Genomic DNA, 15,740 nt, shown 5'->3' with positions numbered 1-15,740 from the left:
TCCCTACGAGTAAGGGAAACAGCTTTAATTTTTTTACATTTCCAATACTAGATGCGAACCCAAAAATAGAACAAAAAAGTTTCTTTGAAACAGCCCTCCCTCCTCTCTAGCATGACAGCCTTTGAGTTTCTCAAGGGAGGTGAGTTGTGCGTTGTCAACTCAAGGCCACCAGTTTTTAAAAGGGAGATGCCGTCCTCCCCTTCCGCCCAAGGGTTTGAGATGCGTGTGAGCAGCTCGAGCGCCTGCCTTGGGAGCAGCTGAACTGGGAACATGACAGCCGTTCTTTGGGTGCTTTTGCCGTGCCTGGTGCTGCTGCTCCCCTCCGCAGCGCTTCCGAGAAAGGGGAGCGCGGGGGAAAAGATTTCCCCAACTCACCGGCTGGAGCTGAACCTGCCGGAGGAGCCGGGACTTGAAGCAGAGGAGAGAAAGAGAGACAACGCAAGTTTACAGGAAAGAGTGAGACCCAGCTCGGCGGCAAGATCAAGGACGACTGCTGCGATTCGCCTCTTTTCTAAGCCTGACCCAGGAGCAAGATGCCTCCAGGGGATGGCTGAGGAGGGGGAAATCGGCTGGGCCGGCTCCCGCCTGCACCCGTGGCCGCTGGGGGGGCTGGAAGGGCCAGTGTGCAGGGTGCGAATGGAGCAGGACGGGCTGACCCCGAGGCACCTGGAAGTTGTGGGTGTTCTCACCCACTATGAAAGCACCTTCATCAAGCTGTTGAGACAACGCACCAGCTGGGACGAAAGCTATCTCGAGACCTTCGGGATCTGCCCGGCCGGGGAGGCGGGAGCTGCTCTCCATCCCCTGAAGCACATCCACGCGCACGTGGTGGAGCCGGGGCAGGACCGCTTCCTTGTGCTGCATCTGGAGGAAGGTTGGTGCGAAACCCCCGTGCCGAGGCCGAGCGGGGCGAGCACAGGGCTCGGGGAGGCCGATGCTGTTTTCTGGCCTTAAATCAGAGATTTAAACACAGAATTAAATTTGCGGGGTTGGGTTCCTTTCAAAATGAGACAAGTGGTGCAGCAAAATGTCCTTCCGGGTGCATTTTTAAGAAGCTTTAGTAGCGATGACAGCTTGTGTGCAACAGGGGTGCCTTGTCCCTGCCTGTGACGGGTGCCCCGCTGCCGCAGTCTCGGTGGTGCCTGCTCTGCTTTCGAGATTACGCGTTTCTCGCTTTTTGCCTTCACGACGTGGGTTTGGATCCCTGTCCCAGCTCTGACTGGGAAAAGAGAGGAGAGGGGTTGGACGAGTGGACCTGGCTGGTCCTGCTGTGGCGTGAGCCCTGGCAGCTCGCGGTCGGCTGCGGCACGCGCCGATGTCTCGGGCTCGGTGCTGCCGAGGGGCGCTGGGTGCCGGGCTTCTGGTGCAGCTTCAGCCTGATGCCAAACCCAGTAAACGCACATCCCTCTGTCCCGGCTCAGCAGTAAGTGCTGTGCTGGAGGGAGGGCACCCTGGCTGGGCCCTTGGGTTTAATCCTGCGCAGCAAGAGGGTCATGGTTGCTCCTCTCTCGAAATCTCTTCCTCCTCTCCCAGATTTTAGATTTTCGGCTGAACTCACCAGTGCCAGGCAGCGGGGGAACAGGCGGTGCTGCTGCCTGCCACGCAATGGCCACGAAGTCCCGGAGTCACCGGCAGAGCTGCCATGGGGGAAGGGATTTCCATGGGCAATTGCCTGTAAAAATTGGCCAGAGCCGCTCAGGGAGCGAGGCAGCCCCCGGCTCGCAGGGTTTGCCCTGCTGACCCCCTCTCTGCAATCAGAAAGGACATTTGCCAGGTCCCTCCACCCTGCCGGCTCCCGGCCTGGCTGCTCTCTCCAGCGCCTGCGACCGGCGCTCGGCCCCGAACCCCCTTCCACACCCATCACCCCGCAGGATCCCCGCGGCTGTCGGAGGGACGATTCATCCCCTCTGTTTTCTCCTTTCCAGTGAAGTGGGAAGCCCAGGCCAGGCTGTGGTTCAAGCTGGTTTTCCAGGCGGAGGTGGGCCGGTCGCTGGGAGAGCTGCGGTTGGCTTTGCTGCTCTTCTACCCGGGCAGGCGAGAGGGGCCGCGCGCCGGGCGCCGGGAGGAGCTGCTGGCCACCGGCACAGGGCTGGCGCGGGAGCAGGTGGGTGGCCACGGCCTGGGGGGTGCAGGGAAGGTGGGAGGGGGGTGTCTCGGCTCTGCTGGACCCAGTACCCATTCCCTCCCAGTCCCTTTGCCATCCCCTCCCAGCCTCCTTCCCATCCCCTCCCAGTCCCTTTGCCATCCCCTCCCAATCCCTTTCCCATCCCAGTCCCAATCCCAATCCCTTTCCCATCCTTCCCAGTCCCAATCCCTTTCCCATCCCTCCCAGTCCTTTGCCATCCCCTCTAGTCCCTTTGCTATCCTCTCCCAATCCCTTTCCCATCCCAGTCCCAATCTCAATCCCTTTCCCATCCCTTCCAGTCCCTTTCCCATCCCTTCCAGTCCCTTTCCCATCCCCTCCCAGCCTCCTTCCCATCCCCTCCCAGTCCCTTTGCCATTCCCTCCCAATTCCTTTCCCATCCCAGTCCCAATCCCAATCCCTTTCCCATCCCTTCCAGTCCCTTTCCCATCCCTTCCAGTCCCTTTCCCATCCCTCCCAGTCCCTTTGCCATTCCCTCCCAGTCCCTTTGCCATTCCTTCCCAATCCCTTTCCCATCCCTCCCAGTCCTTTGCCATCCCCTCCCAATCCCTTTCCCATCCCAGTCCCAATCCCAATTCCTTTCCCATCCCAGTCCCAATCCCAATCCCTTTCCCATCCCTCCCAGTCCCTTTCCCATCCCCTCCCAGCATCCCTGCCCTGTCGCACCCTCCCGCCGGGGCCGAGCCGTGCCTGAAGATGGTGCTGTTACCCTGTCCCCAACTCCCGGCAGGGACAGAGGGACGGCGCGGGGTACAAAGCCCGTTCCGGGGGTCCCGGCTCCGCCCCCCCCTCCCCGCCCCGGGATTCCCCAGTGTTCCCGGGGGCAGCACCCGGGAGAAGCGGGTCCGGGGCCGCTCGGGGCTGTCTGTCCCCCCCGGGGGTCCCCCTGCACCCCACGGCTCCCAGAGCAGCTCTGGGGCTGGGTGCCGAAGCCCCCTGCCTGCTCTGCTCGCGGTGGTCCCGACCGTCCCGTTTTACTGCTCACTGGGCCACCGCAGACTGGGTGACCAGTGGGGACCACGGGGGGGGCGGGGGGGGGCCTCGTTTGGGTACCCCCTGCTGCGATGCTTCACCCACGGCCTCGGTGCATCTTTTGCCTCTGTGCAGAGCCTCTGCCTCACCAGGGACACCCGGTACCTGGTCCTGGGAGCCACCGTAGCATCCGTCACCCGCACCAGTGAGCAGCTCAGCTTCGAGGCTTCGCTGGCCATCAGGGCCGGCGGGGAGGGAGGTAGGGACACGGGAAGCCCATGGCGGTGGGGGACACTGGTGTCCCTGCCCTCTGTGTCCTCACTTGGGCATTTGGGATCTTCTCAAGCCTCTTTGTAACGAGGGGCTGTGGGGACGTGTGGGATCCCAATCCTGGACCACCATCCTCACCGCTCCTCTCCCCACCAGGTGCCCCCTTGTCCCCCACGGAGACCCAGCAGCTCCTTTTCGGCTCTGATGACAAGTGTTTCACCAGGATGACCCCCGTGCTGCTCCTGCTGGCCAAGTCACGGTGGGAGGAGGAGGAGGAGGATGAAGAGGTGGCTTTGGCCCCTTCTTCCTACCTCTCTGCCAACGGGGTGGTGGACACGGCTCCGTACCCGCAGCTCAGGTCCGTGGCCCTCACCGCAGCCTTGGAAAAACACAGGGACTGGGAGCGAGGGGAGAAAGGAGCAGCCACAGCCCTTCTGCCGTGGGACGGCAGTGGGACGATGTGGGGCAGGGACCCCCAGGTTACCAGGGGACCCCGTGACCCTCCTTGTGTTCTCCTCACAGCCCACCCCAGGCCAGGACCGAGGAGCTGCTGTCCCCCACCGCCCCAAGCCAAGCCAACACTTCGTCCCCAGCACCAGGCAGCAGCAGCCAGTTCCTGGGCATCCTGACCCAGTTCATCCGCCAGGTCCTGAGCAACTCCAGCGAGCCGCCCACCCAGCCCAGCTCCCACCACTGGCTGGACTTCCAGGTGATGGAGACCCTCCCTCATCAGCTGCTCAACCTGTCGGAGGAGGCGGCGCTGGAGCGGCTGGTGCGTTCGGAGGAGCCCTCGGTGCTGCTTTTCCCCCAGGACAGCGGAGCCGTGTTGGAGCAGCACTTGGGGGACTGGCAGCTGGAGGGGACCGTGCTGCAGCTGCTGATGGGCAAGCTGCAGGCGGTGATCCAGGAGCTGAGGGACATCCCAGCTTTCCAAGCCAACACAGGGCTTTTCCAGCATCTCCTGAGCTTCTGCTACTACCCGCCGGGGCCGGCTGAGGGTCAAGCCGGCGAGCGGCCGCCCGGCTCCGGGAAGCTGCACACGCTGCTGCTGCTGAAGGCATTGCAGACGGTGCGGGCGCGTTGGCAGGAGAGGAGGAAGGTGCTGCGGCAGAACCGCAGCGCGCGGCACCAGGCCCACTGCCGCCTGCAGGAGCTGACCATCGACCTGCATGACCGCAAGTTCATCGTCATGCCCACCGTCTACGCAGCCAACAACTGCGAGGGTCCCTGCAAGCTGCCCCTCTCCACCCGCGTCCCCAGCTACTACTCGCATACGGTGCTGCTGCTGGGCATGCAGGAGCGGGGCTCGCCCCTCCAGCGGGCTCCTTGCTGCGTCCCCGTCCGCTACTCGGACCAGCTCATCATCAGCCTCTCCACGGAGGGGCTGGAGGTCCGCAAGTTCCCCAACATGGTGGCAGAGGAGTGTGGCTGTCGATAGAGGTGCCCACACACCTCCCTGATCACCCTCGCCCCGCTCTCCCCTCCCTATTTTGCCCTCGTAGCTCGGGAGCTGGTGCTTCTTGCTGAGACGGGAGCTCCCTGCATGTCCTTTCCCCACGGTTTGGCTCATTAGTGTCGCTCTGGTTCTGGGTTCTGTAGCCGTGCCGGTCCCTGGGGGCTGCTCTGCAGCCTGGCGTTTCCCCGCTCCCCATGCCGGGGATGCCCGAGGTGCCCGCGGGGCCGTGCTGCAGTGTGGCTCTGACCCCACGGTGGGGTTTGGGCTGGATACAGGCACTGCGGGGCCATCGCAGGAGGGCAAGCCTTGGCAGATCCGGCCAGAATCATGCTCATCTATCCCTTGCCTTCAGCTCCTGTAGTGGCCGGGCAGGGCAGTTGTTGCTTTCTCTAAGCCTCCCCCACCTCGTAGCATCCTCCAGCCGTTTCCCAGCCCATGGGCCATCACTGAGCCCCTGTCGGCCACACAGCTCCACCTGCGAAAGCAGAACAAGAGCCAAAACTCCCCCGCGGGGACCAGCTCCATTTGTGCCTTGACCCGGGGATCCGGCCTGTGTGAGCCAGGGGCCATGGAGAGCCGCTGGCAGTGGCTCGGGGCTCCCTGTTGGGTCACGTCTGCATCGCCCCGCACTGACCCCGCTCCCGGGCGCTGCCAGAGCCAGGGGACGAGGGGAGGGAGGGCTGAGAGAGGGGAGCGATCCCGTTACACCTCCCGGGCTGCTCACGCCATTAATAGGAGCGGCTGCAAACCGCTGCCAAAGCACCTGCTCCGCGTCCCCGCCGGCGTCGGCACAGCGCCCGGCTGCCCCCGGATCAGCTTCCCTCAGTGAGACCCACCGGGGCTGCCGCAAGGTCCCACCCCCTCTAAAGCAGCTCCTGGGCTTGTCCCGGCTGCAGCCTCCCCGGGTGCTGGGAGCAGTTTTTGGGCTTTGCAGTGTCCCCATGGGACTGGAGGGGGCACAGCCGGAGGCTGGCACACACTGGCCCCATCCTGTAGCCCACACGGGGACTCAGGTTCACCCTGAGCCCCTGTGTGCTGGGGATGGGGGGGGGCACAGAAAACACACAAACATAACCAGCGACAAGATCTTTTCTTTGTTTCTTTTTTTTTTTTTAAAACATTCAATTTAATACCTTATTAAAAATGAAAATAGTTTATTTTAACCTCTATTGATCTAGCAAATACTTAAACCTGCCGTGGGCTGGGGCTGTGAACGTTTCCTGTAGTTGCTACAGCGCTGCGTGATATTGCACTTGTGTTTCGTTCTTAAAGGCGACTCTGAAGGCAAAGCCCGAAGGGATCCCCGGGTGATGGGCTCTCCAGCCCTGTTTTATTACCAGCAAGCTTCGCACCACCCTGCAGCGACGGTACGTGCCAGGCAAGGTCGGGATGGTCATTCCCCCGACATCCCTCTGAGGACGGCTGCAGCCGTATTCGTTAACCCCGAATACATTTCTCTCTCGATTTGCTTTGAATAAAACCATTAACTGAATCGATGAGCTACGCAGTCTGGAGACAAACTCTGTTCACTGGGATCCCTGTGCCCACTGCGCCGCCCCAATGCCTCGGGGACCACGAGTGAAAATGAACTGCAAGAGAGAGTTTGGGTGGGGATGGAGAAATAGCGTGAAGCCCAGATGTAGAGACGCTCCTTCCCCCGGTCCTTTCGGGTTGCCTTTGTGCGTCTAATCCAGGGGGGCCCAAAGTCCCCGGGGAGGCTCACGGGCTGCTCTGCCACTGCTTGGAGATCCTGGAACACTGCCTGCGCTGCCCACGCTGCCGGCCCGGGGATGTCTCTGGAGAGCAGGTGGGGAGCGGCAGGGTGCCCCTGCTGGGGGCGGTGGTGGGGTTGGACCCCCCTGGATTCAGCATCACCGAGCCCCTCGGTCACCCCAGCCTCAGTCGCGCCTCTTGCCCTCCCTGGGCCTGGCGGTGCCATCCTTCCCTGGGGTGGCCGCCGGCTCCCACAGCTTCCTGCCCTTCTGCTGCCGCCAGTCCCGCTTTGGGCTCTCCCTGCCACCGTCGGTCCTGCCTGGACGGCCCTTCCACCCCTCCTTCCTGGGCTCATCCCGCTCCCGCCGGCTCTCCTTCCCTTCCCGGCCCCGCTTCTTCTGGGTCTGCTGCTCCGGCTCCCGGGGGGCCCTGGGGGCTCTGCCGGGCTTGTCCCCCGGTGTCCTGTCCTTGGCTCGCGCCTCCCTCCGGCTGCTCCGCTCCACCTGAGAAGCACGGCCCTCCCGGGCCTTCTCCTCCTTCTTCTCCGGCTTTTTCTCCCGGCTCTTCTTCACCTCTGTCACAGCTGGCGGCACCTCGGGGACATCCACAGGCTCTTTGTCCCCATCCTCTGGTGCCGAGCGGCCAAACCACTTCTTGAAAATCCACGGCTCTGCCTAAGGAGGGGACAGAAAGCAGCAGGTACAGGTGATGCAGCCCAAGGGACTGGGACCCCTCTCCATGTGGCTCTCAGGGGATGAGATGCTCCCCCCCTCCTTGGGTGGTGCCCTGAGGATGCTGCTTCTTCCCCCACCCTGCACCCGTACCAGGTTGCTGTCAGCCTCATCGTCATCATCACCATCATCGTCATCATCATTGTCACCACCATCGTCCTCGAGCACGCTGCTCTCCGGCTGGGGAGGCTGCGCAGTCACCACTTCTTGGACCTCCTCCTCCTTGGCACTCACCACCTCTGGCAGGGGAGAGGGACAGGCCACTGTCAGCAGGGGACAAAGCTGTTCAGCTGTGATGTCCCAGACATGGGGTCCCAGGACCACCCCACCCTGGGACATGGCTGTATCTGGGGGCTTGGGGCAGCCCAGGGCATCCGAACCCACCGTGAAGGGGAGGTGGTGGAGGGTCCTGTCTGCCGCGGCTGATTCCCTCCCTGGTGCATGGCGCTGGAAGAGAGGAGGAAGAGGAGGCAGGAGGTGGCAGCAGGGTCTGGCCACCCCGTCCCCACCTGTCTGGCTCCTAGCTCACCTTGGAGCACCTGGAAGGTGACGCTGAGCAGGGCGACGACGGAGGCCACCAGGATGCACTTGTTGAGGGTGAGCCCTTCCCAGAGGAGCGGTTCCTCCGCAGGGTCCAGGCTGGGGGGCTCCACCTTCCTCTGCACGGGGAGGCTCTTGGGGACTGGGGGACCCCCCAGAGAAAACAGCGTTACTGGGCGAGCTGGGAAGCGGCAAAAGGCTCCGTGCTGGCCAGGCTGGCCATGTTGGGGCAGAGAAGGGCTTTCCTGCACACATACCTGGAGGTCCAGTAGCGCTGCCTTTGGCTCCCACCTTCTCCACCCGCTTCTTCTCTGCCGCTTTCTTATCCACGCCGAGCGGCGCTGGCTCTGGCATGCTCAGCTCAGGCTCGTCCGGATCCTGCTCAGAGACGCCAAGCCGGGTCCTCGCCTCCTCTAGCCCCTGCGGGGAGGGGCGCGAGCACGGCCGGGGGTGTGAGAGCATGGCATAGCCCCATGGGGACAGCAAGCAGTGTGGCCGGGAGGGATGGGGGGCATGGTCTGTGCCCCCTCCCAGAACAAGGGGTGCTCAGCGCAGCCACGGAAGGGGTCCCTGTGCTCTGCAGCCCGTGCTCACGCTCCCCAGGTCCCCCGGGGCTGAGCCGATGCTGCCGCTGGCCCCGAGCGGTGCAAACCAGGCTCGTCACCGCTCCTCGAGCACCTAACCCCGGTGCGTGTATTTGCATCGACAGCCTTAAAAACACATTGGGGTGTTTGTTTTTTTTTCTCTGCTAAGATGGATTTAGCCACTAGCTGGCTCCATGCTGCAGAGCAGGCACCGAGGTGCGGCTGCTGACCCCCGGGCTGCGCTTGAGCAAGCCCACCCCAGAGTAGCCCTCCAGGGCTGGATTCGCCCCCAGCCCAGATGAGCATGGTTGCACACATCCACCGAGGGCAGCGGGTTGGATCCAGGGCACACTCGCTGGGGGGGTCACTGTGCTGGGAGGAGAGGGAGTGAATGACATGCTGGGGTTTGGGCTCGGTGCTGCCGGGGATGGAGGATTTGGTGGCCGGGCTGTCTGCCGGTTTGTGTCAGCGGCACCGGATTGGTGCCATGAGGGAGAGCTGCCCACTGGCACAGGTCAGTGACGGCGACAGCTGAAGGACGCAGCCTTCGGCTCCCCCGGGACGGACACACTGCAACACCCTGCAGAGCCCTCCTGGGCTGAATGCTGCTGCAGGACAGCCCCCGCTCAGCCCCCCTGGTCCCGGGATGCTGCGCACTCACATGGGCTCTACCGCTCTCCCCGTCGCTGCTCACCGGCGCATCAGCATCTGTTAAAGACAAGCACAGCACAGATCATTGGGCGGCGAATTAGGTGGGAATCACCAGGGGCTGGGGGCGTGTGGTCTTCTCGCTGCCACCCGCCAGCCCACAGAGCAGGGACATCATGGCCACGTTTCCCCCGTTAGTGCAGCCAGGTCACCCCTGGAGAGAGGTTTCAGAAGATGGGCAAAAAGCCCTCTGGCCATCGTGGCTGCAGCTGGCAAGGTCGGGGTGTAAGAGCAGCACCGTGCAGGTCTGTGGCTGCTGAGCCCCAAAACATCACTGTTTTGGATATCTCCGGGGAGCTGCAGCCAAGGGGGACAGTGACCTCCGTGCCAAGGTGCATGGGGGGACCAACAGCCCACGGTGCGCACGGGCACCCTGAAAACATGTGGCTGGAGGCAGCTAAGGTTGTAGCTTACACAGTAGGACAAGCTCCAGGTCCCGTGGAGCAACCAGAACTAAAAGAAGACCTCAAAGAAGACCTCAAGGCACCCAAGAGGATTGCAAAGCCCAGGGACAACTCTGAGGGCTCTTCCCAGATGTGAAGTGGGAAAGAAAACCGGAGGGTCCCTAGGGCTTTGCAGTGGTTCGACGCAACGAGGGGCTGGGGAGCGTGCTGGGGTCTTCGGGCTCTCCGGGGGTTTCTCTGCCTCTGGCTCCGGGGTGAGCTACAGGGGTGAAGATGCACCGACACATCCCAACGCCAAGCGGCCTCAGCCCTCTTGGCACCTCTGAGTGCAGCCCTTGCTCCACTGGGATCTGGATGCCACATCCTTGCAAGCCCCCACCAGAATTTTTGCCTCCTTTGAGCAAGATTTAGTTTATTTTCCCGCTAGTTGAAGAAAGAACGCTGAGAAAAAATACCAGTTCCCACGACGAAATCTAAGACACGATATTGGAAGCAAAACAAATAAGAGGAAACCTTTTGGCTGGAGAAACGCGGCCTGAAAGGTCTTTGCTTTTAAGAAGAAATAAAAAAATGGTCTTTGGTTTTGTTTTAGTGATGGTGAGTCTGGTCCTTTCTCTGCTGGGAAGCGAAGGAGCTGCCCCAGGACCCTCGTGTTGGCTAGGGGGGGTTCCCAGCCCCAAAGAAACCACAAAGATGCAGAAATTTTCCTTAAAGAGATTTTTCCCCAAATGCCTGTCATCTTTTTGAGCTACACAGCTATTCACACTGCTTTTGAGCAAAGGAAGATGGAGGAGGGCACGAGCCTCCCTTCCTCTTTGCCCTGGCCATTGCTAACGTCCCCGTGGGGTCAGTGCCGTGCGGGTGCCCCTCGATGTCCAAGGTCACCCTGTGATTTCACAGCACTGCAAAAAACCATCTCTGTGGGGCTGAGCCCATTCCTGAAGGGCTTCGAACATCGTGGCAGCAGCACTGGCATGGCCACGGATGGCACCTCCTGGCCACCAGCTCACGGTGAGGACAAGGTACCTTTTCTCCCGTCCTTCCTCGGCCGCCTCTGAGCGCTCCCCACCTGCCCGGGCAGCTCGTCGGTGGCCTCGGGGCATCCCAAGTCTTTCTCCAACACCTCACGGGGACCTGCTGCCATGTCACTTCGAGGGACTCTCACTAAACCGAGAGGGATAAAACAAACGCCGGGCGGTCAGTGGGCAGCAGTGCCCCGCGGCACACGGCTGTCCTGCCACATCCTCGCTGCGGTCCCAGGTCCCTGGCTGAGCTCAGTCACGGAGTGCCAGGCTGTTCCCACGCCTCCATCCCTTGGGCTTCACCCAGACGGAGGAGCCCAAATCGCCTCCAGCCCCCGGGCACGTTTCCAGGTTTTGCCGCAACGGCTGCAGGGCTCCGTGACAGCCGCACGGCGGCCGGGCAGGCGGCCATCCTCCCCCTGCACTGAGCACCCCACGGGCGTTAACTCGGTCCCAGAGCTGACCGGTCTGTTCCCCTCCAGACAGGAGATAGGGTCTGTGCTCCGGTGGGAGGGAGATGCATGTCAAGGCTCTACAGCCTGTGCAGGATCCTCATCCCCAACCAGCATGGGTCATGTCACCCGAAGGACCACATTTCCCGGGGCTGGTTCCTATCGGACCAGCTCCAGCACCGATGTACCAAGCAAAGGGCCGCTGCCCAGGCCAAGCACGGCAGGGATGACCACCGATGCCAGGGATGACTTGCCCATGGCAGGGCTGGTCACCTACAACCCCAGAGCTCAGCTCCAGCCCTCAGCTCACACTAACGCCTGCTCAGGAGCCCTCCCACACAACTGCTCGCCAGGTCCACCCCTCCCCGGTGCTGCCCATGCTCCCACTCCCTCGGATGCACACTCCGCATGCCAGATCTTCTCTTAAATGCACAAAACTACAGACACTCAATGAATAATCGGCTCCACTCTGCTGTAGCTGGGACTTTTCCCGCACGAGCACCCGAGGTTGCCTCTACCGCTGACTCACATCAAAGAAACTTCCAAAAATAGTCCCCTCGCCTGCCCTGCTCTCCCTGCATGCGTTCGCATGGCAGAGCCGGGACGGGCCCCATGGCCCTCGATCTGCCGCCGGCTGGCAGTGGGCTGAGCGCTACCTTGCGGGCTGTGCCCACGGGCTGCCCCACATCCAGCTGAAAGGGTTAAAAGCCACAGAAAGTCATACCTGGGGCTCGACCACCACCGCCGCCTTGCCTCCAGCCCCCCGGGCTGGCTCCTGCTCTTCGGGGTAATATACAGCAACAGCTGCCGAACTGTGCCGGAGCAAAATAGCACCCAATCACCGGGAGCCGGAGCACCCGTGCTTCAGCCCCAGAAAAGGCAGTTTAGCCCCAGGCATTGAAAGCAGGAGCTGCCGCTAGCAGGGTGGGCGCAGGGGGATGCGGCTCTCAAGGGCGCCTGGGATGTGGTATGTGCCTCTGTGAGCCCCCCCGGCAAGCACCAAGAGGGGAGAAGGGGCTGTTTGCTCCCTAACTCGGGGTCTCTGAGCCAGCTGTGGGATGGACACGGGTGCCGGGGATGCAGAGAGGCAGATCAGATCAGGTATGGTTGAGAAGGTGCTGCAGGAGAGAGGAGGAGCGACCCCCCTGGGACCAACCCCAGTGAAAATCGCCTTTTTGCCAGTGCTTAGAGCAAGTCCTTTGCTCTCCGAGCCCTCCGATTTCCCCATGGTACCTGTTCCTGCAGCCAGGTCCCCAGAAGCCCTGCTGCAGCCACAGGCACCTCTTGGGGAGGCAGGGAGGAATGTGGCCCTCACTGCAGCTTCCTGCTCACAGGAGGTAGCGAGGACACGAAGCATCTCTCATCTGGGGAGCTGAAAAGGACCATCAGGCTCTGGCCCTGCCTGTGCAAGGTTACACAGAGCCCCCAGCTCAGTACGGGCAGGTACAGCCTCCAGCAGAAGCGCCTGTCCCAGGGGATGTGGTGCAGACGTGGCTGGTACCAGCCCAGCACATCTTGGAGGTGTCCTGCTTTGAGGACCTCTCTTATGGAGACCCACTGCTGAAAGGCTTCAGGTTTAAAAAAAAAACCAACCGAAACTGTGAGGTTTTATGTCTGCATTATTGACATTTTTCTTTAGCACAGGTGTGAAAGGTCTTTGATTGTGAGATCTAAAGGAGGAGCCAGCAATGTGCGATGGCAGCCCAGGCGGCCAACTGTATCCTGGGCTGCATCAGCAGAAGTGTGGCCAGCAGGGCGAGGGGGGGGATTTTGCCCCTCTGCTCCACTCTGGGGAGACCCCACCTGGAGTGCTGCCTCCAGCTCTGGAGCCTCCAACACGTGAAGGACATGGACCTGTTGGAGCGGGTCCAGAGGAGGGCCACAAAGATGCTGTGAGGGCTGAAGCCCCTCTGCTGGGAGGACAGGCTGGGAGAGTTGGGGGGGTTCAGCCTGAAGAAGAGAAGGCTGCGGGGAGACCTTATTGCAGCTTCCCAGTACCTAAAGGGGCTCCAGGAGAGCTGGGGAAGGACTTTTTACCGCAGCATGTGATAGGACGAGGGGGAATGGCTTCAAATTGGAAGATGGCAGATTTAGATTGGATAACAGGAAGAACTTCTTGGCTGTGAGGGCGGTGAGCCCCTGGCGCAGGGTGCCCCGAGAAGCTGTGGCTGCCCCATCCCTGGAGGTGTTCAAGGCTGGGTTGGACGGGGCTTGGAGCAACCTGGGCTGGGGGGAGGTGTCCCTGCCCAGGGCAGAGGGGTTGGAACTAGATGATCTTCAAGGTCCTTTCCAACTTAAACCATTGTATGATTCTATGATAAACTGGGCACTGGCATCCTGGAGGAGACTTAGCCTTTTTCCATGGCTCCAGACACCCGGTGACACTGGGTCATGGTCCTGCTTTAGGACCATGCACCAAATGAACGCAGGAGCAGTCGTCTGCTTTCCAGGGCAGGGATTTCCCCTCTTTGGCAGAGACAGGACCGAGCACGCCGTGAACCCTGCTGCGGTATAAAGAACAGGCCACAGAAGCTGAACGCAGATGGAGAAAGGGATGGAGCTGTAAACACAGTCCCCCACGGTGTGCCAGGGCTACGGGCACACATGCCAAGGGTGATTTTCTCAGTTTTGTTCCTGCTCCAGTAAGGTCAGGGCTGTTAAATGGCAACGCATGTTTGCTTTATAGCAAATCGAAAGCAGAAAATCATAACCAGGCCAAATAAAAATCCCTTCTTCTCCCAGTGAATAGTGTTTCCCATGGTGCTTGCAGGTTCGTAAGCTTGCTCCTGCCTCCCAGGGGCGAGCTGGTCCTCCCAGGAAAGAACCTGGGGGTTGAACGGGCAATGTTTGCATGCACAGAGCTCAGGCAAAACATCTTCCCACTTGGTCCCTGCATGAGGCCACGGGACAGAGAGCTCTCCTCATCCTCTTTGCAGGACTTTTCAACATCCAGTTCCTGCAGCGGGAGGGACCAGGAGCGTTTTTGCCTCCACGTGTTTAGCTCTGAGCAATTCCCTGCCGAGCTGCAAAGCCTCCATCTCCATCGGACAATTTATCCCAGGCAGGTGGAGGAAAGACATTCCCAGAGGCAAATTCTTTCCTAATCCCTTGAAACCCCCCTCAAATCTCGGCTTCTGCCTTGCCCTGAGACTAATAAAATTGTCTCTATGATGGGGTTAGCTCAGAGAGGGGGAAACACGATCCGGCTGTGAGACCAGGCGGAGAGAAGGCTGTGGGTGGAAAAGCTCGGGAGGGCAATCAAGCAGCGTGATGGACGGGAGCCTGGCTTGCACACAGGCTGCGCTCCGTGTTCCAGGCTAAATATTGCCTCTCTGGCTTCGCCTTGATAACACAAATCTGTCTCCTCTGACTTCACAGGCTGTCAGCTCGCCTTGGATTCACAGGGGCGCATCTCTGTCCGCAGTGCGCCGGCCACCCTCAAGCTTCTGTGGCGGCTTCATGGTTTGTGGTCCAGACGGACTAAGCTGTGCTGCAGCATCCCCTCGCTTCTATGGCAACGCTCATTTATCCTCCCACCAGGACATAATCTTCTTTCTCCCCGTCTTTAATAACTTGCAGTTAAAAGGCAATCATAAAGACATAAAATTAGTCACTGATTATTTTCGGCACAGGTTAGTTCTGGGGATGAATTTTCCTTTCCTCTGTGCAATTCCCCCTTCTCCCCAGAGCCCCTACTGCTATGGCAGCCTCAGCTCGACTCCGTCTCCTCCTGCCACAGGGACAAGGGGAGGCAGATGCTCGAGCTGGTTGTGCAGATGAGTTTCCTTCTGTCCTGGCTCTTGGCCCCAACCCGCCGGCTCACTGGGCTGGTGGCAGGTCTTTCCCCCAGATTTCATCCCTGGCTCCATCAGACCCACCTGCCTGAGTTCCCAAAGCTTGGGAACCGAAAACACCCTTCCAGCCCTTGAAGCATTCATCCTCCAACCCCTCACGTAAGAAGCATTGGGCTCTTGACCTGATTTTAAAGATGGGTATTTGGATGTTTGCCCAGGGCAAAGCACAGCTCCGTAGGTCGGTCCCTGCTCCAGCAAGAGCCCCGTCACCTCCATGCCGGCATCGTCCCTTTGCACAGCTGCAGGTGGCAGTGGGTGCCAGCTAATCCGGTGCTACACAGGTGAGTGTCCCCTCCGCTGCCGGCTGAGCCATAACATGCTGCCTGGCAGCTGCCGGCACCAAACAAATACCTGCCGGAGATGCACGTGGCGCTCAGGCCAGGCATTGCACGGGCTTGTTGTAGGTGCTTCATGTCTCGGAGCCCTCCACCCTTCTCTTAGATGTGGTTGGAGGTTGCCACTGAGCTGAGATGTGATCTGAGGGGGGAGCGAGGCTGGCGGCTGGAAGAGAGGATCACAGAAACACGAGTTCTCGGGGAAATCAGGCAAAAGACCATCCTGATTCCTTGCACGATCAAAAACCTAAAGGCACAAGTGTCCCCATAGCAACTTGGCCACATTCCAGCGCTGACAACAATATTCTGCTGACCCACAATTCCTCTTTCAGTTGGATCCAGCATACATCAGCTCTTCCCATCCTCAGTGGTTGTGCAATGTCTGTGCGCTGAAACACAGCTGCTGCCTCCTTACCCCGAGGTAGCAACACATCAGCGTCAGCCGAGGAGATTATTTCTCTGCGTGATTGCAAGAACCACAGACCTTTACGAGCGCTGGCGTTATTAAGAAGTGCTCGGGAAGTTACAGGAAATGAGAGACGTCTTCTCTCTGCCA

The 15,740-nt window shown here is 60.7% G+C and overlaps 2 protein-coding genes across 2 annotated transcripts in view; one reads left to right on the top strand and one right to left on the bottom strand.

Annotated features, from left to right (window-relative positions):
* Positions 1-270: 270 nt before the first annotated feature.
* Positions 271-4,823, top strand: AMH (anti-Mullerian hormone; the record flags this gene model as incomplete). Its single annotated transcript, XM_082495559.1, has 5 exons — positions 271-874; positions 1,926-2,104; positions 3,251-3,374; positions 3,542-3,743; positions 3,908-4,823. 5 exons carry the CDS (start codon positions 271-273, stop codon positions 4,821-4,823), a joined length of 2,025 nt encoding a protein of 674 aa, XP_082351685.1.
* Positions 4,824-5,941: 1,118 nt separating this feature from the next.
* JSRP1 (junctional sarcoplasmic reticulum protein 1) overlaps positions 5,942-15,740 on the bottom strand; it is a 33,742-nt gene continuing 23,943 nt past the window's right edge. The window contains exons 4-9 of the mRNA XM_082495545.1: positions 9,071-9,117; positions 8,083-8,203; positions 7,815-7,967; positions 7,670-7,732; positions 7,379-7,524; positions 5,942-7,228 (exon numbers count right to left, since the gene is read on the bottom strand). Coding sequence (XP_082351671.1) covers positions 6,740-7,228; positions 7,379-7,524; positions 7,670-7,732; positions 7,815-7,967; positions 8,083-8,203; positions 9,071-9,117 — 1,019 coding nt within the window. The 3' untranslated portion in view covers positions 5,942-6,739. The remainder of the gene's footprint in view (positions 7,229-7,378; positions 7,525-7,669; positions 7,733-7,814; positions 7,968-8,082; positions 8,204-9,070; positions 9,118-15,740) is intronic.

Source organism: Vanellus vanellus (genome assembly GCF_965231255.1).
Source record: "Vanellus vanellus genome assembly, chromosome: 25".
Lineage (NCBI taxonomy): Eukaryota > Metazoa > Chordata > Aves > Charadriiformes > Charadriidae > Vanellus > Vanellus vanellus.
Note: the sequence above shows the minus strand (reverse complement) of the source record. Positions and strands in the feature narration are given on the sequence as shown.